Here is a 25,198-nt window from a genome sequence, read left to right as displayed (position 1 = left end):
GTTCCTCTGTCCAGTGTCTGTGGTCTTTTGCCCATCTTAATCTTTTATTTTTATTGGCCAGTCTGAGATATGGATTTTTCTTTGCAACTCTGCCTAGAAGGCCAGCATCCCGGAGTCGCCTCTTCACTGTTGACGTTGAGACTGGTGTTTTGCGGGTACTATTTAATGAAGCTGCCAGTTGAGGACTTGAGGCGTCTGTTTCTAAAAACTAGACACTCTAATGTACTTGTCCTCTTGCTCAGTTGTGCACCGGGGCCTCCCACTCCTCTTTCTATTCTGGTTAGAGCCCGTTTGAGCTGTTCTGTGAAGGGAGTAGTACACAGTGTTGTACGAGATCTTCAGTTTCTTGGCAATTTCTCGCATGGAATAAACTTAATTTCTCAGAACAAGAATAGAACAATGAGTTTCAGAAGAAAGTTATTTTTTTGAGCCTGTAATCGAACCCACAAATGCTGATGCTCCAGATACTCAACTAATGTAAAGAAGCCAGTTTTATTGCTTCTTTAATTCAGAACAGTTTTTAGCTGAGCTAACATAATTGCAAAAGGGTTTTCTAATGATCAATTAGCCTTTTAAAATGATAAACTTGGATTAGCTAACACAACGTGCCATTGGAACACAGGAGTGATGGTTGTTGATAATGGGCCTCTGTACGCCTATGTAGATATTCCATGATTTTTTTTATATTTTTTAAATCTGCCGTTTCCAGCTGCAATAGTCATTTACAACATTAACAATGTCTACACTGTATTTCTGATCAATTTGATTCTATTTTAAAATGGACAAAACAATTGCTTTTCTTTAAAAAACAAAGACATTTCTAAGTGACCCCTAACTTTTGAACGGTAGTAATATATATATATATATATATATATATATATATATATATATATATATATATATATATATATATATATATATATATATATATATATATAAATAAAAATGTATACTTGGGAGTCAAATATCCATATAATATCATCCACAAACAATACTGCAATATGTAGCTGTATCACTAATCCCCCATCACTAATCAAAATGCCTCAAGTAAGACATTATCTTTCCTTCCATAAGGCAACACAACTAGTGCCATCGGGTGACAACTAGAACCAACTACATACCAAAAACCTGTTCATCTATTTGTCCTTTGAACTCCTCTAAGGGCCACCAGGTCCTGTAGTTTTAGCTTGGCGGGAATTCCAAGGCCAGAGTAGTGAAAACACTTTTTCCCCCCGTCATAGTCTGTTCTAATGTTTGTCGTGGACGAATCAGAATTAGTTGGGTAACATAGATAATTAAGATGTTTTATTAGTATAATATGCTTATTTTAGGTACTTGTCATTAGAAAGTGTCCATTGGACTCTGGTGTCTTTTCAGTTGCATGTCTACCTTAGCTGGGGCTCAGACACACTTGGGGCCCAGAGAGGGGAGAGGTCAGACTTGTCGTCATGGGAATGTGTCTTTACCTATTTCTTAAACCATGTGAAGGGATGGCGTGATTAATGGGGAACCAATGACTTGTCTCCACAATGTCTGTGAGCAAGTCACTCCCTCCTTTTCTTTATTGTGGAGAGGATTATGGCAGTAAATGGACCCTTGTATGTCCTCTCTTAGATCTCACACTTATCCTGTGATAATATATGGCCTAGAGGCTCACTCCCCCCAGTGAGCCTGTCCAGGAGTGGGGTCAAGAGGGGGTTAGCTTGAGATGGGAGTATCTAGAGTTGACAATTGATATATGCCATTGGATGAAATGGTGTTTTTGTTCAATACCCTACCAGGGAGGGACAGTTCTAAGGGGACCAGATACTGGGCTATACAATTAATCCTGTTGACATAGCAGTTACTTTCTGATGTGTTTTATTGATATCTGTCATACAAAACTTAACCTTTGTGAACTGTTACTAAGTATCTGTGGTTTGTCAATGTACGTTGAAGGGGCGTATCGTTGCTATAAAAGATCCCTGTAGCCATTCTGTAATCACCTTCCTGGTTCATTCGAGAGAATGCATTAGTGGGGTCAAGAACTTTTGCAAAAGTATCTTAATTAAGTATTAAAGACGTAGTTTAACTCGGACTGGTGTGTTTGTAACTCCTCATTTGGTAATGCAGAAATTAGCCACCACATGTTCATGACTGTTAGCATAAAACAAGACTGGGATCTGAGCTTGTATGTGTTTTAGAAGAGAGGATTGATAAAAAGGTGTTAAGTGTGAGGTTGGGAGTGACAAGCCCACAATGCAGTGTTTGTGTGATTGTCTTTCTATGGTCCTCACCTCTCCATCGTAGTGCTTGACTATGTGCAGGTCAAAGAACGCATCCTCATCCTCCTGGTTAAGCATGGCATCTAGACCCCCAGCCAGTGGAGCAGACAGGTTGTCCTGGAAATCATCAGCTGGAGGGCGAGAAGAGAGAGAGGGGGGGAGAGTGAGATAAACATTTAACATGCACTCTACTGTGAATTTTTGTTTATTTCACTTTTGTATATTATCTACCTCACTTGCTTTGGCAATGTTAACATATGGTTTCCCATGTCAATAAAACCCCTTGAATTGAATTGAGAGGTTGTGAGTTCAGAGGCAAAAATATAATTTATATCAGTGACGAAGATGAAGGAAAGAGAAAGTAAACAATAGAACATACCACTGATGATGGTGAAGATGGGGGAGGACAGAAGGAACATACCACTGATGATGGTGAAGATGGGGGAGGACAGAAGGAACATACCACTGATGATGGTGAAGATAGAGGACAGAAGGAACACACCACTGATGATGGTGAAGATAGAGGACAGAAGGAACATACCACTGATGATGGTGAAGATGGGGAGGACAGAAGGAACACACCACTGATGATGGTGAAGATAGAGGACAGAAGGAACATACCACTGATGATGGTGAAGATAGAGGACAGAAGGAACATACCACTGATGATGGTGAAGATAGAGGACAGAAGGAACATACCACTGATGATGGTGAAGATAGAGGACAGAAGGAACACACCACTGATGATGGTGAAGATAGAGGACAGAAGGAACATACCACTGATGATGGTGAAGATAGAGGACAGAAGGAACATACCACTGATGATGGTGAAGATAGAGGACAGAAGGAACATACCACTGATGATGGTGAAGATGGGGGAGGACAGAAGGAACACACCACTGATGATGGTGAAGATGGGGGAGGACAGAAGGAACATACCACTGATGATGGTGAAGATGGGGGAGAACAGAAGGAACATACCACTGATGATGGTGAAGATGGGGGAGGACAGAAGGAACATACCACTGATGATGGTGAAGATGGGGGAGGACAGAAGGAACATACCACTGATGATGGTGAAGATGGGGGAGGACAGAAGGAACATACCACTGATGATGGTGAAGATGGGGGAGGACAGAAGGAACATACCACTGATGATGGTGAAGAGGGGGGAGGACAGAAGGAACAACGGAACATACCACTGAGGTCCAGGAAGAGAACAGGAATGTGTGCCTCCATCCCAGGAACAGGAACTCTGTGGGGAAATGGGCAAATCAGAACACTGAGCGCACACAACTCCAACACGCACGCTAGTGATGCACGGGTTCACTCACAACCCGCAGTCCCTGCGGTAGCCTAGTGGTTACAGCGTTGGGCCAGTAACCGAAAGGTTGCTGGATCGAATCCCAAGCTGACAAGGTAAACATCTGTTGTTCTGCCCCTGAGCAAGGCAGTTAATCGACATCCACGGCGCCCGGGGAACAGTGGGTTAAGGCAGCCCCCCACACCTCTCTGATTTCAGTTGTACAACTGACTAGGTATCCCCCCTTTCCCTTTATCTGCGGGGTGGGCAGGTTTAAGGTCATGAAATACTGTGGCGGGCGGGTTAAATAAAGACAAGTCACATCTATAGGCTACTTTGAGTGGCGGCAGGTAACCTAGTGGTTAGAGTGTTGGGCAAGTAACCGAAAGGTTGCTGGATCAAATCCCCGAGCTGACTAGGTTAAAATCTGTCGTTCTGCCCCTGAACAAGGCAGTTAACCCACAGTTCCCCGGAAAGGCCGTCATTGCAAATAAGAATTTGTTCTTAACTGACTCGCCTAGTTAAATAAAGGTTAATAAAAAAAAAGGAGGTTCTTTCGTTGTTCTTATCTGGCATTAGGACGTAAGCCTCAGATTCCGGGCCTAACTGTACAAGCGCCAAATACACACTAACTGACAAAGAAAAAGAACATTGATCCACTGAGACAAAAAGGACAACGTCAGAGTTTAATTGAATAAGAGAAAAGCGGGAGAGTTGAAAATCAATAGGAGGAACGATCAGAACAGTAGTCTAACGTTGGGAAAGCTGTTGTGTGTGATGATTGTGAGGCGCTATACAAATTCAACAGTCAGGGAATTGGAACTTGAAATATGGCACATCAAGGGATCTGTACTGTTCAGATGGGTTAAATGGAATAGTAACTGAAATCTGGACACCGACTGTAGGTCTACAACCTCTCGCATAGGTTAGTATTAACTCCTACTGAATTAAGCATAACTTGCATTAAAATGATACACCAAATGTACATTTGACTCAGGAACCGGGAATGGATAAATTTGACTTCTTCCTTTAAGCATCTTGAGAGAATGAAGGGACCGTCTGTAAAGTTGTTATCTTTATCAGCATCATAAAAGCTGATAGTATTTCAGCAACATAAAATAGGCCTCCAAGCTGAACAGAAATCTTATCAGAAACATGTTGGATAGTTTTCACAGCTTTTACATTTTCTTTAAATGGTCAAACTGATGTCATTTGAAAATGTTGCACCAAAAATCTTTATTGAATTTTTTTTGTAATTGCATTTTTTCCCTGGTACCTAAACGTCTTTGCTGCGAAAGAGAAGCAGAGAAAGAGAAAACTTTACCGATGTCAACGAGATTGAAGCATTCATTCAATCGATGTGGTGAACAACAAGTAATGACAGAAGAGAAGCTGCATGTAGGCCTATCAAATCAAATGTTATTTGACACGCTTCGTAAACCCTAGGTGTAGACTAACAGTGAAATGCTTACTTATGGGTAATTTTCTAACAATGCAGAGTTAAAGATACAAAAAAAAATTACATTTAAAATAGTGACACTAGGAATAAAGAGTGAATAACATAACATTTCTATATACAGGGAGTGCCAGTACCACATCGATGTGCAGCGGTACGAGGTAATTGAGGTAGCCTTCAGAAAGTATTCACACACCTTGAATTGTTCCAAATTTTGTTGTTACAAAGTGGGATTAAAATTGATTTAATAGTCATTTTTGTCAAAAGATCTACACAAAATACAAAAAAAATTGAACATTTGTAAAACAAAATAAAACACTAACATACCTTGATTAGATAAGTATTCAACCCCCTGAGTCAATACATCTTTAGCAGCAATTGCAGCTGTGAGTCTTTCTGCATAAATCTCTAAGAGTTTTCCACATCTGGATTATGCAACGTTTGCCCATAATTTCTTCCTAAATTCTTCAAGCTCTGTCAAATTGGTTGTTAATCATTGCTAGACAAGCATTTTCAGGTCTTGTCATAGATCTTCAAGCAGAGTTATGTCAAACCTGTAATCTGGCCACTCAGTAACATTCACAGTCTTCTTGGTAAGCAACTCCAGTGTAGATTTGGCCTTGTGTTTTAGGTTATTGTCCTGCTGAAAGGTGAATTCATCTCCCAGTGTCTGGTGGAAAGCAGACTGAACCAGGTTTTCCTCTAGGATTTTGACTGAGCTTTGCTCCATTCCGTTTCTTTTTTTATCCTGAAAAACTCCCCAGTCCTTAACGATTACAAGCATACCCATAACATGATGCAGCCACCACTATGCTTGAAAACGTGGAGAGTGGTACTCAGTAATGTGTTGTATTGGATTTGCCCCAAACATAACACTTTGTATTCAGGACAAAAAGTGAAATGCTTTGCCACATTTTTTTTTTTCAGTATTACTTTAGTGCCTTGTTGCAAACAGGATGCTTGTTTTGGAATATTTTTATTCTGTACAGGCTTCCTTCTTTTCACTGTCAATTAGGTTAGTATTGTGGAGTATCAGTTTTAAAAGTCACCATTGGCCTTATGTGCAGAAGCTGTCATCAACAGTGGCAATGTTGAAGAATCTCAAATATGAAATATATTTTGATTTGTTTAACACTTGTTTGGTTACTACATGATTCCATATGTGTTATTTCATTGTGTTGATGTCTTCACTATTATTCTACAATGTAGAAAATAGTAAAAAATTAAGAAAAACCCTTGAATGAATAGGTGTGTCCAAACTTTTGACTGGTACTGTATGTCTGAAATTAGTTTTGATTTAGAATGGACGATTATCATGTCGGAACTGGGGCAGGGGGAAACAAATACAGGTAATCTATGCACTTACTGTAAATAGCGAATGGAGGACACTTTTCCCACGGTTAATTTTCATGCCAGCCAGGTAGGCTATACTAATGTTGTAAAGAGAAGCAATGTGCTGAATATTAGGAAAGTTGAAAAATAAATATAGTAGGCCTAGCCTATAGAAAGCTGATGGGATCCTCCTCTTTTTAATAGATCAGCCGTGATCAGACAACCCATTGTTGTGTCATCAGCAAACTTAATGATAGTGTTGGAGTCGTGCGAGGCCACGCAGTCGTGGGTAAACAGGGAGTACAGGAGGGGACTAAGCACGTACCCCTGAAGGGACCCGGTGTTGATGGTCAGCGTGGCAGATGTGTTGTTGACTACCAACACCACCTGGGGGCGGCCCATCAGGAAGTCCAGAATCAAGTTACAGAGGGAAGGGTTCAGTCCCAGGGTCCCAGCTTGGTGATGAGCTTGGAGGGGACAATGGTGTTGAGCTGTAGTCAATGAATAGCATTCTGCACAGCCAGAAGAGGACTGGCCACCCCTCAGCCTGGTTCCTCTCTAGGTTTCTTCATAGTTCCTGCCTTTCTACAGAGTTTTGCCTAGCCACCGTGCTTCTACACCTCCATTGCTTGCTGTTTGGGGTTTTAGGCTGGGTTTCTGTACAGTACTTTGAGATATCAGCTGATGTAAGAAGGGCTTTATAAATACATTTGATTGATTGATTCTTACATAGGTATTAATTTAGTCCAGGTGTGTGAGGGCAGTGTGGAATGCAGTAGATATTGCGTCATCTGTGGATCTGTTGGGGCGGTATGCTAATTGGAGTGGGTCTAGGGGTGTCTGGGATGATGGTTTTGATATGAGCCATGACCAGCCTTTCAAAGCATTTAATGGATATAGATGGGAGTGCTACGGAGCGATACTCATTTAGACAGGTTACCTTGGTGTTCTTGGGCACAGGGACTATATGGTGGTCTGCTTGAAACATATTGGTATTACAGACCAGGTCAGGGATAGGTTGAACATCTAAATTATAGACAAATTGACTAATAAATAGCAACCAAATTGTCGGAAATTATAAGCAGAAACATTAGGCTTAAAAAAAGAAAGAAAATGGCTTCTGCCCCCCCTGTCAAAAAAATAGTTCCGGAATCTCTGACTGCAGACTACACACACACACCACACACACACACACACACACACACACACACACACACACACACACACACACACACACACACACACACACACACACACACACACACACACACACACACACACACACACACACACACACACACACTGACCTACCTCTCAGCGGGGGCTCCAGGGATGCCGCTACCAGTCGAAGGTACCAGGACGGCATTACGTTCCTCTGTCAGGGTCAGACGCCACTCTAACAGCTGGGCCTCCCTCTCCACATCATCCTCTGACTTATCTACAAACATAGTACTGTTAACTGTAAAACACTCATTATTAATACTATTTTAACTGTAAAACACTCATTATTAACACTATTTTAACTGTAAAACACTCATTATTAATACTATTTTAACTGTAAAACACTCCTTATTAATACTATTAACTGTAAAACACTCATTATTAATATTATTTTAACTGTAAAACACTCATTTACTACTATTTTAACTGTAAAACACTAATTTACTACCATTTTAACTGTAAAACACTCATTTACTACTATTTTAACTGTATAACACTCATATAATACTCATGGGGCAGCAGGAGGCCTAGTGGTTAGAGTGTTGGACTAGTAACCGAAAGGTTGCAAGATTGAATCCCCGAGCTGACAAGGTAAAAATCTGTTGTTCTGCCCCTGAACAAGGCAGTTAACCCACTGTTCCTAGGCTGTCACTGAAAATAAGAATTTGTTCTTAACTGACTTGCCTAGTAAAATAAGGGTAAAATAAAATACAAAAATATTACAACTATTTTAACTGTATAACACTCAGTATCAATACTATTTTAACTGTAAAACACTCATTACTACTATTTTAACTGTAAAACACTCATTATTACTAAGATTTTTGGTCAAATACAAGTCATGGATATGCTCTGTATGTAACGTAATGTGTCAGTCTGACCTGGCTTTTGGACCATCTTCTGCAGGTGCTGGTCCAGGTACTGTTGCCTCTTAGTGAGGGTGGTCAGCCACTGGTCCCTCAACCTCTCCAGATCACCTTCCTGCACACACACACACACACACCTCAGCCCTGGTACTATCAGAACAAAGTTCAGTTTTGCGATGGTGGGGTCTACTAAACAACCCCCTGTGACTACTTTCCTTCACTCAACTCAATGGGAGAATCTCAATTGCATTTTCTTGATTCCTCACATCCTCTTTCCTCCCCTCCTAAAAACAAACTGGATGAGAAAGTCAGAGGGGATGGACCTTTGACCTTCTAATCCAATGGTTTTTGAGGCGGCAGCGAGAAGAGAGGACGCGAGGAATCAAGAAAATGCAATTGAGATTCTCCCAATGTCTCAAACTGATTCCAGTCAGTGTTACCTGATAGCTGTCCACGTCCTCATCCCAGGCGCAGGCCTCCCGTACCTCCACGTTGCCAATGGAAACAGAGACGATGTTTGTGGCGATGAGGGGCATGGTTCCTGAGTCCGGTACGGACCGTACCTCCACCTGCAAACGACGAGACTGGCCCTGGGTGGGGAGGGGGTTAGAGACAGGGTTAAGGTTAGAGACTGGCCCTGGGTGGGGAGGGGGTTAGAGACAGGGTTAAGGTTAGAGACAGGGTTAAGGTTAGGGACTGACCCTGGGTGGGGAGGGGGTTAGAGACAGGGTTAAGGTTAGAGACTGGCCCTGGGTGGGGAGGGGGTTAGAGACAGGGTTAAGGTTAGGGACTGACCCTGGGTGGGGAGGGGGTAGAGACAGGGTTAAGGTTAGAGACAGGGTTAAGGTTAGGGACTGACCCTGGGTGGGGAGGGGGTAGAGACAGGGTTAAGGTTAGAGACTGACCCTGGGTGGGGAGGGGGTAGAGACAGGGTTAAGGTTAGAGACTGACCCTGGGTGGGGAGGGGGTTATAGACAGGGTTAAGGTTAGAGACTGACCCTGGGTGGGGAGGGGGTTAGAGACAGGGTTAAGGTTAGGGACTGACCCTGGGTGGGGAGGGGGTTATAGACAGGGTTAAGGTTAGAGACTGACCCTGGGTGGGGAGGGGTTAGAGACAGGGTTAAGGGTAGAGACTGACCCTGGGTGGGGAGGGGTTAGAGACAGGGTTAAGGGTAGAGACTGACCCTGGGTGGGGAGGGGTTAGAGACAGGGTTAAGGTTAGAGACTGGCCCTGGGTGGGGAGGGGTTATAGACAGGGTTAAGGTTAGAGACTGACCCTGGGTGGGGAGGGGGTTAGAGACAGGGTTAAGGTTAGAGACTGGCCCTGGGTGGGGAGGGGTTATAGACAGGGTTAAGGGTAGAGACTGACCCTGGGTGGGGAGGGGTTAGAGACAGGGTTAAGGGTAGAGACTGACCCTGGGTGGGGAGGGGGTAGAGACAGGGTTAAGGTTAGAGACTGACCCTGGGAGGGGAGGGGGTAGAGACAGGGTTAAGGTTAGAGACTGGCCCTGGGTGGGGAGGGGGTTATAGACAGGGTTAAGGTTAGAGACTGACCCTGGGTGGGGAGGGGGTAGAGACAGGGTTAAGGTTAGAGACTGGCCCTGGGTGGGGAGGGGTTAGAGACAGGGTTAAGGTTAGAGACTGACCCTGGGTGGGGAGGGGGTTAGAGACAGGGTTAAGGTTAGAGACTGGCCCTGGGTGGGGAGGGGGTTAGAGACAGGGTTAAGGTTAGGGACTGACCCTGGGTGGGGAGGGGGTAGAGACAGGGTTAAGGTTAGAGACTGACCCTGGGTGGGGAGGGGGTAGAGACAGGGTTAAGGTTAGAGACTGACCCTGGGTGGGGAGGGGGTAGAGACAGGGTTAAGGTTAGAGACTGACCCTGGGTGGGGAGGGGGTAGAGACAGGGTTAAGGTTAGAGACTGACCCTGGGTGGGGAGGGGGTAGAGACAGGGTTAAGGTTAGAGACTGACCCTGGGTGGGGAGGGGGTAGAGACAGGGTTAAGGTTAGAGACTGACCCTGGGTGGGGAGGGGGTTAGAGACAGGGTTAAGGTTAGAGACTGGCCCTGGGTGGGGAGGGGGTAGAGACAGGGTTAAGGGTAGAGACTGACCCTGGGTGGGGAGGGGGTAGAGACAGGGTTAAGGTTAGAGACTGGCCCTGGGTGGGGAGGGGGTAGAGACAGGGTTAAGGTTAGAGACTGACCCTGGGTGGGGAGGGGGTAGAGACAGGGTTAAGGTTAGAGACTGACCCTGGGTGGGGAGGGGGTTATAGACAGGGTTAAGGTTAGCGACTGACCCTGGGTGGGGAGGGGGTTAGAGACAGGGTTAAGGTTAGGGACTGACCCTGGGTGGGGAGGGGGTTATAGACAGGGTTAAGGTTAGAGACTGACCCTGGGTGGGGAGGGGTTAGAGACAGGGTTAAGGGTAGAGACTGACCCTGGGTGGGGAGGGGTTAGAGACAGGGTTAAGGGTAGAGACTGACCCTGGGTGGGGAGGGGTTAGAGACAGGGTTAAGGTTAGAGACTGGCCCTGGGTGGGGAGGGGTTATAGACAGGGTTAAGGTTAGAGACTGACCCTGGGTGGGGAGGGGGTTAGAGACAGGGTTAAGGTTAGAGACTGGCCCTGGGTGGGGAGGGGTTATAGACAGGGTTAAGGGTAGAGACTGACCCTGGGTGGGGAGGGGTTAGAGACAGGGTTAAGGGTAGAGACTGACCCTGGGTGGGGAGGGGTTAGAGACAGGGTTAAGGTTAGAGACTGGCCCTGGGTGGGGAGGGGTTAGAGACAGGGTTAAGGTTAGAGACTGACCCTGGGTGGGGAGGGGGTAGAGACAGGGTTAAGGTTAGAGACTGGCCCTGGGTGGGGAGGGGGTTAGAGACAGGGTTAAGGTTAGGGACTGACCCTGGGTGGGGAGGGGGTAGAGACAGGGTTAAGGTTAGAGACTGGCCCTGGGTGGGGAGGGGGTAGAGACAGGGTTAAGGTTAGAGACTGACCCTGGGTGGGGAGGGGGTAGAGACAGGGTTAAGGTTAGAGACTGACCCTGGGTGGGGAGGGGGTAGAGACAGGGTTAAGGTTAGAGACTGACCCTGGGTGGGGAGGGGGTAGAGACAGGGTTAAGGTTAGAGACTGACCCTGGGTGGGGAGGGGGTTAGAGACAGGGTTAAGGTTAGAGACTGGCCCTGGGTGGGGAGGGGGTAGAGACAGGGTTAAGGGTAGAGACTGACCCTGGGTGGGGAGGGGGTAGAGACAGGGTTAAGGTTAGAGACTGGCCCTGGGTGGGGAGGGGGTAGAGACAGGGTTAAGGTTAGAGACTGACCCTGGGTGGGGAGGGGGTAGAGACAGGGTTAAGGTTAGAGACTGACCCTGGGTGGGGAGGGGGTTAGAGACAGGGTTAAGGTTAGAGACTGACCCTGGGTGGGGAGGGGGTTAGAGACAGGGTTAAGGTTAGAGACTGACCCTGGGTGGGGAGGGGTTAGAGACAGGGTTAAGGGTAGAGACTGACCCTGGGTGGGGAGGGGGTAGAGACAGGGTTAAGGTTAGAGACTGACCCTGGGTGGGGAGGGGGTAGAGACAGGGTTAAGGTTAGAGACTGGCCCTGGGTGGGGAGGGGGTAGAGACAGGGTTAAGGTTAGAGACAGGGTTAAGGGTAGAGACTGACCCTGGGTGGGGAGGGGGTTAGAGACAGGGTTAAGGTTAGAGACTGGCCCTGGGTGGGGAGGGGGTAGAGACAGGGTTAAGGGTAGAGACTGACCCTGGGTGGGGAGGGGGTAGAGACAGGGTTAAGGTTAGAGACTGACCCTGGGTGGGGAGGGGGTAGAGACAGGGTTAAGGGTAGAGACTGACCCTGGGTGGGGAGGGGGTAGAGACAGGGTTAAGGTTAGAGACTGACCCTGGGTGGGGAGGGGGTTAGAGACAGGGTTAAGGTTAGAGGCATGGTTTCTCAGTCCTGGAAGGACCGTACCTCCACACAACAAGACTGAACCTACTAAACATTTAATTAATGTCCCTATCACATGATCTATAAGGTTTTCATAACAAATCTATAACCCATCTATCCATAAGATGGAAACTTTTGTACACACTCCTGTTTGAGAAACAGGCACCAGGCACCACACACACACAGTAGAATGTCCTCACAAGCATAGAAAAAAATACACAGAAACACAGCTACCTGTTTGAGTTGGAAGATGCCCCCGGTGCCTACGTTCTTGGGTGGTAGGACCTCTACAGGGGTAAACTCTCCTGCATCATTCAGCTCCAACACCTGAACCCAGAGATCCAGCCTACGAGTTACCTCGCTCCACCTGGAGACACACAGACCAGACATTATACCAGAACCAGAACCAGTCATTATACCAGAACCAGACCAGTCATTATACCAGAACCAGTCATTATACCAGAACCAGACCAGTCATTATACCAGAACCAGAACCAGTCATTATAACAGAACCAGACCAGTCATTATACCAGTCATTATACCAGAACCAGTCATTATACCAGACCAGTCATTATACCAGAACCAGACCAGTCATTATACCAGAACCAGACCAGTCATTATACCAAAACCAAAACCAGTCATTATACCAAAACCAGAACCAGTCATTATACCAGAACCAGACAAGTCATTATACCAGTCATTATATCAGAACCAGTCATTATACCAGACCAGTCATTATACCAGAACCAGACCAGTCATTATACCAGAACCAGACCAGTCATTATACCAGAACCAGACCAGTCATTATACCAGAACCAGTCATTATACCAGAACCAGTCATTATACCAGACATTATACCAGAACCAGTCATTATACCAGAACAGTCATTATACCAGAACCAGAACAGTCATTAGACCAGAACCAGTCATTATACCAGAACCAGAACCAGTCATTATACCAGAACCAGTCATTATACCAGAACCAGTCATTATACCAGAACAAGACCAGTCATTATACCAGAACCAGACCAGACATTATACCAGAACCAGTCATTATACCAGAACCAGTCATTATACCAGAACCAGACCAGTCATTAGACCAGAACCAGTCATTATACCAGAACCAGACCAGACATTATACAAGAACCAGTCATTATACCAGGACCAGTCATTATACCAGAACCAGACCAGTCATTATACCAAAACCAGTCATTATACCAGTCATTATACCAGAACCAGACCAGTCATTATACCAGAACCAGTCATTATACCAGAACCAGACATTATACCAGAACCAGTCTTTATACCAGAACAGTCATTATACCAGAACCAGACATTATACCAGACCAGACATTATACCAGAACCAGTCATTATACCAGAACCAGTCATTATACCAGAACCAGTCATTATACCAGTCATTATACCAGAACCAGTCATTATACCAGACATTATACCAGAACCAGTCATTATACCAGACATTATACCAGAACCAGTCATTATACCAGACCAGTCATTATACCAGAACCAGACATTATACCAGAACCAGTCATTATACCAGACCAGACATTATACCAGAACCAGTCATTATACCAGAACCAGTCATTATACCAGTCATTATACCAGAACCAGTCATTATACCAGACATTATACCAGAACCAGTCATTATACCAGACATTATACCAGAACCAGTCATTATACCAGACATTATACCAGAACCAGTCATTATACCAGAACCAGTCATTATACCAGTCATTATACCAGTCATTATACCAGAACCAGTCATTATACCAGACATTATACCAGACCAGTCATTATACCAGAACCAGTCATTATACCAGAACCAGTCATTATACCAGAACCAGTCATTATACCAGAACCAGTCATTATACCAGAACCAGTCATTATACCAGAACCAGTCATTATACCAGTCATTATACCGAACCAGTCATTATACCAGAACCAGTCATTATACCAGACATTATACCAGACCAGTCATTATACCAGGACCAGTCATTATACCAGAACCAGTCATTATACCAGAACCAGTCATTATACCAGACATTATACCAGACCAGTCATGATACCAGACCAGTCATTATACCAGACATTATACCAGACCAGTCATTATACCAGAACCAGTCATTATACCAGAACCAGTCATTATACCAGAAAATACATTATACCAGAACCAGTCATTATACCAGACATTATACCAGACCAGACATTATACCAGAACCAGTCATTATACCAGTCATTATACCAGACCAGTCATTATACCAGAACCAGTCATTATACCAGACCAGTCATTATACCAGAACCAGTCATTATACCAGTCATTATACCAGACCAGTCATTATACCAGACCAGTCATTATACCAGACATTATACCAGACCCAGTCATTATACCAGACATTATACCAGAACCAGTCATTATACCAGACATTATACCAGAACCAGTCATTATACCAGAACCAGTCATTATACCAGACATTATACCAGAACCAGTCATTATACCAGAACCAGTCATTATACCAGTCATTATACCAGAACCAGTCATTACACCAGACATTACACCAGACCAGTCATTATACCAGACCAGTCATTATACCAGAACCAGTCATTATACCAGAACCAGTCATTATACCAGAACCAGTCATTATACCAGACCCAGTCATTATACCAGACCAGTCATTATACCAGAACCAGTCATTATACCAGACATTATACCAGACCAGTCATTATACCAGGACCAGTCATTATACCAGAACCAGTCATTATACCAGAACCAGTCATTATACCAGTCATTATACCAGAACCAGACCAGTCATTATAGCAGAACCAGACCAGACATTATACCAGAACCAGTCATTATACCAGAACCAGTCATTATACCAGTCATTATACCAGAACCAGACCAGTCATTATACCAGAACCAGTCATTATACCAGTCATTATACCAGAACCAGACCAGTCATTATACCAGAACCAGACCAGACATGATACCAGAACCAGTCATTATACCAGAACCAGTCATTATACCAGAACCAGTCATTATACCAGAACCAGTCATTATACCAGTCATTATACCAGACCAGTCATTATACCAGACCAGTCATTATACCAGAACCAGTCATTATACCAGACATTATACCAGACCAGTCATTATACCAGGACCAGTCATTATACCAGAACCAGTCATTATACCAGAACCAGTCATTATACCAGTCATTATACCAGAACCAGACCAGTCATTATACCAGAACCAGACATGATACCAGAACCAGTCATTATACCAGAACCAGTCATTATACCAGACATTATACCAGAACCAGTCATTATACCAGACATTATACCAGAACCAGTCATTATACCAGACATTATACCAGAACCAGTCATTATACCAGAACCAGTCATTATACCAGTCATTATACCAGACCAGTCATTATACCAGACCAGTCATTATACCAGAACCAGTCATTATACCAGACATTATACCAGACCAGTCATTATACCAGGACCAGTCATTATACCAGAACCAGTCATTATACCAGAACCAGTCATTATACCAGTCATTATACCAGAACCAGACCAGTCATTATAGCAGAACCAGACCAGACATTATACCAGAACCAGTCATTATACCAGAACCAGTCATTATACCAGTCATTATACCAGAACCAGACCAGTCATTATACCAGAACCAGTCATTATACCAGTCATTATACCAGAACCAGACCAGTCATTATACCAGAACCAGACCAGTCATGATACCAGAACCAGTCATTATACCAGAACCAGTCATTATACCAGAACCAGTCATTATACCAGAACCAGTCATTATACCAGTCATTATACCAGACCAGTCATTATACCAGACCAGTCATTATACCAGAACCAGTCATTATACCAGACATTATACCAGACCAGTCATTATACCAGGACCAGTCATTATACCAGAACCAGTCATTATACCAGAACCAGTCATTATACCAGTCATTATACCAGAACCAGACCAGTCATTATAGCAGAACCAGACCAGACATTATACCAGAACCAGTCATTATACCAGAACCAGTCATTATACCAGTCATTATACCAGAACCAGACCAGTCATTATACCAGAACCAGTCATTATACCAGTCATTATACCAGAACCAGACCAGTCATTATACCAGAACCAGACCAGACATGATACCAGAACCAGTCATTATACCAGAACCAGTCATTATACCAGACATTATACCAGAACCAGTCATTATACCAGACATTATACCAGAACCAGTCATTATACCAGACATTATACCAGAACCAGTCATTATACCAGAACCAGTCATTATACCAGACATTATACCAGAACCAGTCATTATACCAGACCAGTCATTATACCAGAACCAGTCATTATACCAGACATTATACCAGACCAGTCATTATACCAGAACCAGTCATTATACCAGAACCAGTCATTATACCAGAACCAGTCATTATACCAGACCAGACATTATACCAGACCAGACATTATACCAGACCAGTCATTATACCAGAACCAGTCATTATACCAGAACCAGTCATTATACCAGAACCAGTCATTATACCAGAACCAGTCATTATACCAGTCATTATACCAGACCAGTCATTATACCAGAACCAGTCATTATACCAGACCAGTCATTATACCAGAACCAGTCATTATACCAGAACCAGTCATTATACCAGTCATTATACCAGAACCAGTCATTATACCAGTCATTATACCAGAACCAGTCATTATACCAGAACCAGTCATTATACCAGACCAGTCATTATACCAGACATTATACCAGACCAGTCATTATACCAGACCAGACATTATACCAGACCAGACATTATACCAGAACCAGTCATTATACCAGACCAGACATTATACCAGACCAGTCATTATACCAGAACCAGTCATTATACCAGACCAGTCATTATACCAGAACCAGTCATTATACCAGAACCAGTCATTATACCAGTCATTATACCAGACCAGTCATTATACCAGTCATTATACCAGAACCAGTCATTATACCAGAACCAGTCATTATACCAGAACCAGTCATTATACCAGACATTATACCAGACCAGTCATTATACCAGACCAGTCATTATACAAAAACCAGTCATTATACCAGAACCAGTCATTATACCAGAACCAGTCATTATACCAGACCAGTCATTATACCAGAACCGTCATTATACCAGAACCAGTCATTATACCAGAACCAGTCATTATACCAGTCATTATACCAGTCATTATACCAGACCAGACATTATACCAGACCAGTCATTATACCAGACCAGTCATTATACCAGACCAGTCATTATACCAGACCAGTCATTATACCAGACCAGACATTATACCAGACATTATACCAGAACCAGTCATTATACCAGAACCAGTCATTATACCAGACATTATACCAGACCAGTCATTATACCAGACCAGTCATTATACCAGACATTATACCAGACCAGTCATTACACCAGACCAGTCATTATACCAGACATTATACCAGAACCAGTCATTATACCAGAACCAGTCATTATACCAGAACCAGTCATTATACCAGACATTATACCAGACCAGTCATTATACCAGACCAGTCATTATACAAAAACCAGTCATTATACCAGAACCAGTCATTATACCAGAACCAGTCATTATATCAGACATTATACCAGACCAGTCATTATACCAGACCAGTCATTATACCAGAACCAGTCATTATACCAGAACCAGTCATTATACCAGAACCGTCATTATACCAGAACCGTCATTATACCAGAACCAGTCATTATACCAGAACCAGTCATTATACCAGAACCAGTCATTATACCAGAACCAGTCATTATACCAGAACCAGTCATTATACCAGAACCAGATACCAGACCAGTCATTATACCAGAACCAGTCATTATACCAGACCAGTCATTATACCAGACATTATACCAGACATTATACCAGAACCAGTCATTATACCAGAACCAGTCATTATACCAGACATTATACCAGACCAGTCATTACACCAGACCAGTCATTATACCAGACATTATACCAGAACCAGTCATTATACCAGAACCAGTCATTATACCAGAACCAGTCATTATACCAGACATTATACCAGACCAGTCATTATACCAGACCAGTCATTATACAAAAACCAGTCATTATACCAGAACCAGTCATTATACCAGAACCAGTCATTATATCAGACATTATACCAGACCAGTCATTATACCAGAACCAGTCATTATACCAGAACCAGTCATTATACCAGAACCGTCATTATACCAGAACCAGTCATTATACCAGAACCAGTCATTATACCAGAACCAGTCATTATACCAGAACCAGACCAGTCATTATACCAGAACCAGACCAGTCATTATACCAGAACCAGTCATTATACCAGAACCAGTCATTATACCAGACATTATACCAGAACCAGTCATTATACCAGAACAGTCATTATACCAGAACCAGACCAGTCATTAGACCAGAACCAGTCATTATACCAGAACCAGAACCAGTCATTATACCAGAACCAGTCATTATACCAGAACCAGTCATTATACCAGAACAAGACCAGTCATTATACCAGAACCAGACCAGACATTATACCAGAACCAGTCATTATACCAGAACCAGTCATTATACCAGACATTATACCAGACATTATACCAGACCAGTCATTAGACCAGAACCAGTCATTATACCAGAACCAGACCAGACATTATACAAGAACCAGTCATTATACCAGGACCAGTCATTATACCAGAACCAGACCAGTCATTATACCAAAACCAGTCATTATACCAGTTATTATACCAGAACCAGACCAGTCATTATACCAGAACCAGTCATTATACCAGAACCAGACATTATACCAGAACCAGTCTTTATACCAGAACAGTCATTATACCAGAACCAGACATTATACCAGAACCAGTCATTATACCAGAACCAGTCATTATACCAGAACCAGTCATTATACCAGAACCAGTCATTATACCAGAACCAGTCATTATACCAGACATTATACCAGAACCAGTCATTATACCAGACATTATACCAGAACCAGTCATTATACCAGACCAGTCATTATACCAGAACCAGACATTATACCAGAACCAGTCATTATACCAGACCAGACATTATACCAGACCAGACATTATACCAGAACCAGTCATTATACCAGTCATTATACCAGAACCAGTCATTATACCAGTCATTATACCAGAACCAGTCATTATACCAGACATTATACCAGAACCAGTCATTATACCAGACATTATACCAGAACCAGTCATTATACCAGAACCAGTCATTATACCAGTCATTATACCAGTCATTATACCAGAACCAGTCATTATACCAGACATTATACCAGACCAGTCATTATACCAGAACCAGTCATTATACCAGAACCAGTCATTATACCAGAACCAGTCATTATACCAGAACCAGTCATTATACCAGAACCAGTCATTATACCAGAACCAGTCATTATACCAGTCATTATACCGAACCAGTCATTATACCAGAACCAGTCATTATACCAGACCAGTCATTATACCAGGACCAGTCATTATACCAGAACCAGTCATTATACCAGAACCAGTCATTATACCAGACATTATACCAGACCAGTCATGATACCAGACCAGTCATTATACCAGACATTATACCAGACCAGTCATTATACCAGACCAGACATTATACCAGACCAGTCATTATACCAGAACCAGTCATTATACCAGAAAATACATTATACCAGAACCAGTCATTATACCAGACATTATACCAGACCAGACATTATACCAGAACCAGTCATTATACCAGTCATTATACCAGACCAGTCATTATACCAGAACCAGTCATTATACCAGACCAGTCATTATACCAGAACCAGTCATTATACCAGTCATTATACCAGACCAGTCATTATACCAGACCAGTCATTATACCAGACATTATACCAGACCCAGTCATTATACCAGACATTATACCAGAACCAGTCATTATACCAGACATTATACCAGAACCAGTCATTATACCAGAACCAGTCATTATACCAGACATTATACCAGAACCAGTCATTATACCAGAACCAGTCATTATACCAGTCATTATACCAGAACCAGTCATTACACCAGACATTACACCAGACCAGTCATTATACCAGACCAGTCATTATACCAGAACCAGTCATTATACCAGAACCAGTCATTATACCAGAACCAGTCATTATACCAGAACCAGTCATTATACCAGTCATTATACCAGACCAGTCATTATACCAGACCAGTCATTATACCAGAACCAGTCATTATACCAGACATTATACCAGACCAGTCATTATACCAGGACCAGTCATTATACCAGAACCAGTCATTATACCAGAACCAGTCATTATACCAGTCATTATACCAGAACCAGACCAGTCATTATAGCAGAACCAGACCAGACATTATACCAGAACCAGTCATTATACCAGAACCAGTCATTATACCAGTCATTATACCAGAACCAGACCAGTCATTATACCAGAACCAGTCATTATACCAGTCATTATACCAGAACCAGACCAGTCATTATACCAGAACCAGACCAGACATGATACCAGAACCAGTCATTATACCAGAACCAGTCATTATACCAGAACCAGTCATTATACCAGAACCAGTCATTATACCAGACCAGTCATTATACCAGACCAGTCATTATACCAGAACCAGTCATTATACCAGACATTATACCAGACCAGTCATTATACCAGGACCAGTCATTATACCAGAACCAGTCATTATACCAGAACCAGTCATTATACCAGTCATTATACCAGAACCAGACCAGTCATTATACCAGAACCAGACCAGACATGATACCAGAACCAGTCATTATACCAGAACCAGTCATTATACCAGACATTATACCAGAACCAGTCATTATACCAGACATTATACCAGAACCAGTCATTATACCAGACATTATACCAGAACCAGTCATTATACCAGAACCAGTCATTATACCAGTCATTATACCAGACCAGTCATTATACCAGACCAGTCATTATACCAGAACCAGTCATTATACCAGACATTATACCAGACCAGTCATTATACCAGGACCAGTCATTATACCAGGACCAGTCATTATACCAGAACCAGTCATTATACCAGTCATTATACCAGAACCAGACCAGTCATTATAGCAGAACCAGACCAGACATTATACCAGAACCAGTCATTATACCAGAACCAGTCATTATACCAGTCATTATACCAGAACCAGACCAGTCATTATACCAGAACCAGTCATTATACCAGTCATTATACCAGAACCAGACCAGTCATTATACCAGAACCAGACCAGTCATGATACCAGAACCAGTCATTATACCAGAACCAGTCATTATACCAGAACCAGTCATTATACCAGAACCAGTCATTATACCAGTCATTATACCAGACCAGTCATTATACCAGACCAGTCATTATACCAGAACCAGACCAGACATGATACCAGAACCAGTCATTATACCAGAACCAGTCATTATACCAGACATTATACCAGAACCAGTCATTATACCAGACATTATACCAGAACCAGTCATTATACCAGACATTATACCAGAACCAGTCATTATACCAGAACCAGTCATTATACCAGACATTATACCAGAACCAGTCATTATACCAGACCAGTCATTATACCAGAACCAGTCATTATACCAGACATTATACCAGACCAGTCATTATACCAGAACCAGTCATTATACCAGACATTATACCAGAACCAGTCATTATACCAGAACCAGTCATTATACCAGACCAGACATTATACCAGACCAGACATTATACCAGACCAGTCATTATACCAGAACCAGTCATTATACCAGAACCAGTCATTATACCAGAACCAGTCATTATACCAGAACCAGTCATTATACCAGTCATTATACCAGACCAGTCATTATACCAGAACCAGTCATTATACCAGACCAGTCATTATACCAGAACCAGTCATTATACCAGAACCAGTCATTATACCAGAACCAGTCATTATACCAGAACCAGTCATTATACCAGTCATTATACCAGAACCAGTCATTATACCAGTCATTATACCAGAACCAGTCATTATACCAGAACCAGTCATTATACCAGACCAGTCATTATACCAGACATTATACCAGACCAGTCATTATACCAGACCAGACATTATACCAGACCAGACATTATACCAGAACCAGTCATTATACCAGACCAGACATTATACCAGACCAGTCATTATACCAGAACCAGTCATTATACCAGACCAGTCATTATACCAGAACCAGTCATTATACCAGAACCAGTCATTATACCAGTCATTATACCAGACCAGTCATTATACCAGTCATTATACCAGAACCAGTCATTATACCAGAACCAGTCATTATACCAGAACCAGTCATTATACCAGACATTATACCAGACCAGTCATTATACCAGACCAGTCATTATACAAAAACCAGTCATTATACCAGAACCAGTCATTATACCAGAACCAGTCATTATACCAGAACCAGTCATTATACCAGACCAGTCATTATACCAGACCAGTCATTATACCAGAACCGTCATTATACCAGAACCAGTCATTATACCAGAACCAGTCATTATACCAGAACCAGTCATTATACCAGAACCAGATACCAGACCAGTCATTATACCAGAACCAGTCATTATACCAGACCAGTCATTATACCAGACATTATACCAGACATTATACCAGAACCAGTCATTATACCAGAACCAGTCATTATACCAGACATTATACCAGACATTATACCAGAACCAGTCATTATACCAGAACCAGTCATTATACCAGACATTATACCAGACCAGTCATTATACCAGACCAGTCATTACACCAGACCAATCATTATACCAGACATTATACCAGAACCAGTCATTATACCAGAACCAGACCAGTCATTATACCAGACCAGTCATTATACCAGACATTATACCAGAACCAGACATTATACCAGAACCAGTCATTATACCAGAACCAGATACCAGACCAGTCAATATACCAGAACCAGTCATTATACCAGACCAGTCATTATACCAGACATTATACCAGACATTATACCAGACCAGTCATTATACCAGAACCAGTCATTATACCAGAACCAGATACCAGACCAGTTATTATACCAGAACCAGTCATTATACCAGACCAGTCATTATACCAGACATTATACCAGACATTATACCAGACCAGTCATTATACCAGACCAGACATTATACCAGACCAGACATTAGACTAGACATTATACCAGAACCAGACATTATACCAGTCATTATACCAGTCATTATACCAGACCAGACATTATACCAGACCAGTCATTATACCAGACCAGTCATTATACCAGACCAGTCATTATACCAGACCAGTCATTATACCAGACCAGACATTATACCAGACATTATACCAGACATTATACCAGAACCAGTCATTATACCAGAACCAGTCATTATACCAGACATTATACCAGACCAGTCATTATACCAGACCAGTCATTATACCAGACATTATACCAGACCAGTCATTACACCAGACCAGTCATTATACCAGACATTATACCAGAACCAGTCATTATACCAGAACCAGTCATTATACCAGAACCAGTCATTATACCAGACATTATACCAGACCAGTCATTATACCAGACCAGTCATTATACAAAAACCAGTCATTATACCAGAACCAGTCATTATACCAGAACCAGTCATTATATCAGACATTATACCAGACCAGTCATTATACCAGACCAGTCATTATACCAGAACCAGTCATTATACCAGAACCAGTCATTATACCAGAACCGTCATTATACCAGAACCAGTCATTATACCAGAACCAGTCATTATACCAGAACCAGTCATTATACCAGAACCAGTCATTATACCAGAACCAGTCATTATACCAGAACCAGATACCAGACCAGTCATTATACCAGAACCAGTCATTATACCAGACCAGTCATTATACCAGACATTATACCAGACATTATACCAGAACCAGTCATTATACCAGAACCAGTCATTATACCAGACATTATACCAGACCAGTCATTACACCAGACCAGTCATTATACCAGACATTATACCAGAACCAGTCATTATACCAGAACCAGTCATTATACCAGAACCAGTCATTATACCAGACATTATACCAGACCAGTCATTATACCAGACCAGTCATTATACAAAAACCAGTCATTATACCAGAACCAGTCATTATACCAGAACCAGTCATTATATCAGACATTATACCAGACCAGTCATTATACCAGAACCAGTCATTATACCAGAACCAGTCATTATACCAGAACCGTCATTATACCAGAACCAGTCATTATACCAGAACCAGTCATTATACCAGAACCAGTCATTATACCAGAACCAGTCATTATACCAGAACCAGATACCAGACCAGTCATTATACCAGAACCAGTCATTATACCAGACCAGTCATTATACCAGACATTATACCAGACATTATACCAGAACCAGTCATTATACCAGAACCAGTCATTATACCAGACATTATACCAGACCAGTCATTATACCAGACCAGTCATTATACCAGTCATTACACCAGACCAGTCATTATACCAGACATTATACCAGAACCAGACCAGTCATTATACCAGACATTATACCAGAACCAGACATTATACCAGAACCAGTCATTATACCAGAACCAGATACCAGACCAGTCATTATACCAGAACCAGTCATTATAC

The 25,198-nt window shown here is 42.5% G+C and overlaps 1 protein-coding gene and 1 long non-coding RNA gene across 6 annotated transcripts in view; one reads left to right on the top strand and one right to left on the bottom strand.

Moving 5' to 3' along the window:
- Positions 1–25,198, bottom strand: part of LOC106608308 (kinesin-like protein KIF13B) — a 106,110-nt gene that overhangs the window by 20,581 nt on the left and 60,331 nt on the right. For all 5 annotated transcript variants that reach the window (XM_082977068.1, XM_082977066.1, XM_082977069.1 and 2 more), the window contains 6 exons: positions 12,609–12,741; positions 8,883–9,032; positions 8,458–8,557; positions 7,667–7,793; positions 3,464–3,519; positions 2,277–2,395 (listed from right to left, as the gene is read on the bottom strand). In XM_082977068.1, the coding sequence (XP_082833194.1) occupies positions 2,277–2,395; positions 3,464–3,519; positions 7,667–7,793; positions 8,458–8,557; positions 8,883–9,032; positions 12,609–12,741 (685 nt within the window). The remainder of the gene's footprint in view (positions 1–2,276; positions 2,396–3,463; positions 3,520–7,666; positions 7,794–8,457; positions 8,558–8,882; positions 9,033–12,608; positions 12,742–25,198) is intronic.
- The window catches only part of LOC123743511 (uncharacterized), a 74,693-nt gene that overhangs the window by 3,249 nt on the left and 46,246 nt on the right, over positions 1–25,198 (top strand). The gene's annotated exons all lie outside the window — the stretch shown is intronic.

Source organism: Salmo salar, chromosome 06, assembly GCF_965601325.2.
Source record: "Salmo salar chromosome 06, fSalSal1, whole genome shotgun sequence".
Classification (NCBI taxonomy): Eukaryota; Metazoa; Chordata; class Actinopteri; order Salmoniformes; family Salmonidae; genus Salmo; species Salmo salar.
Note: the sequence above shows the minus strand (reverse complement) of the source record. Positions and strands in the feature narration are given on the sequence as shown.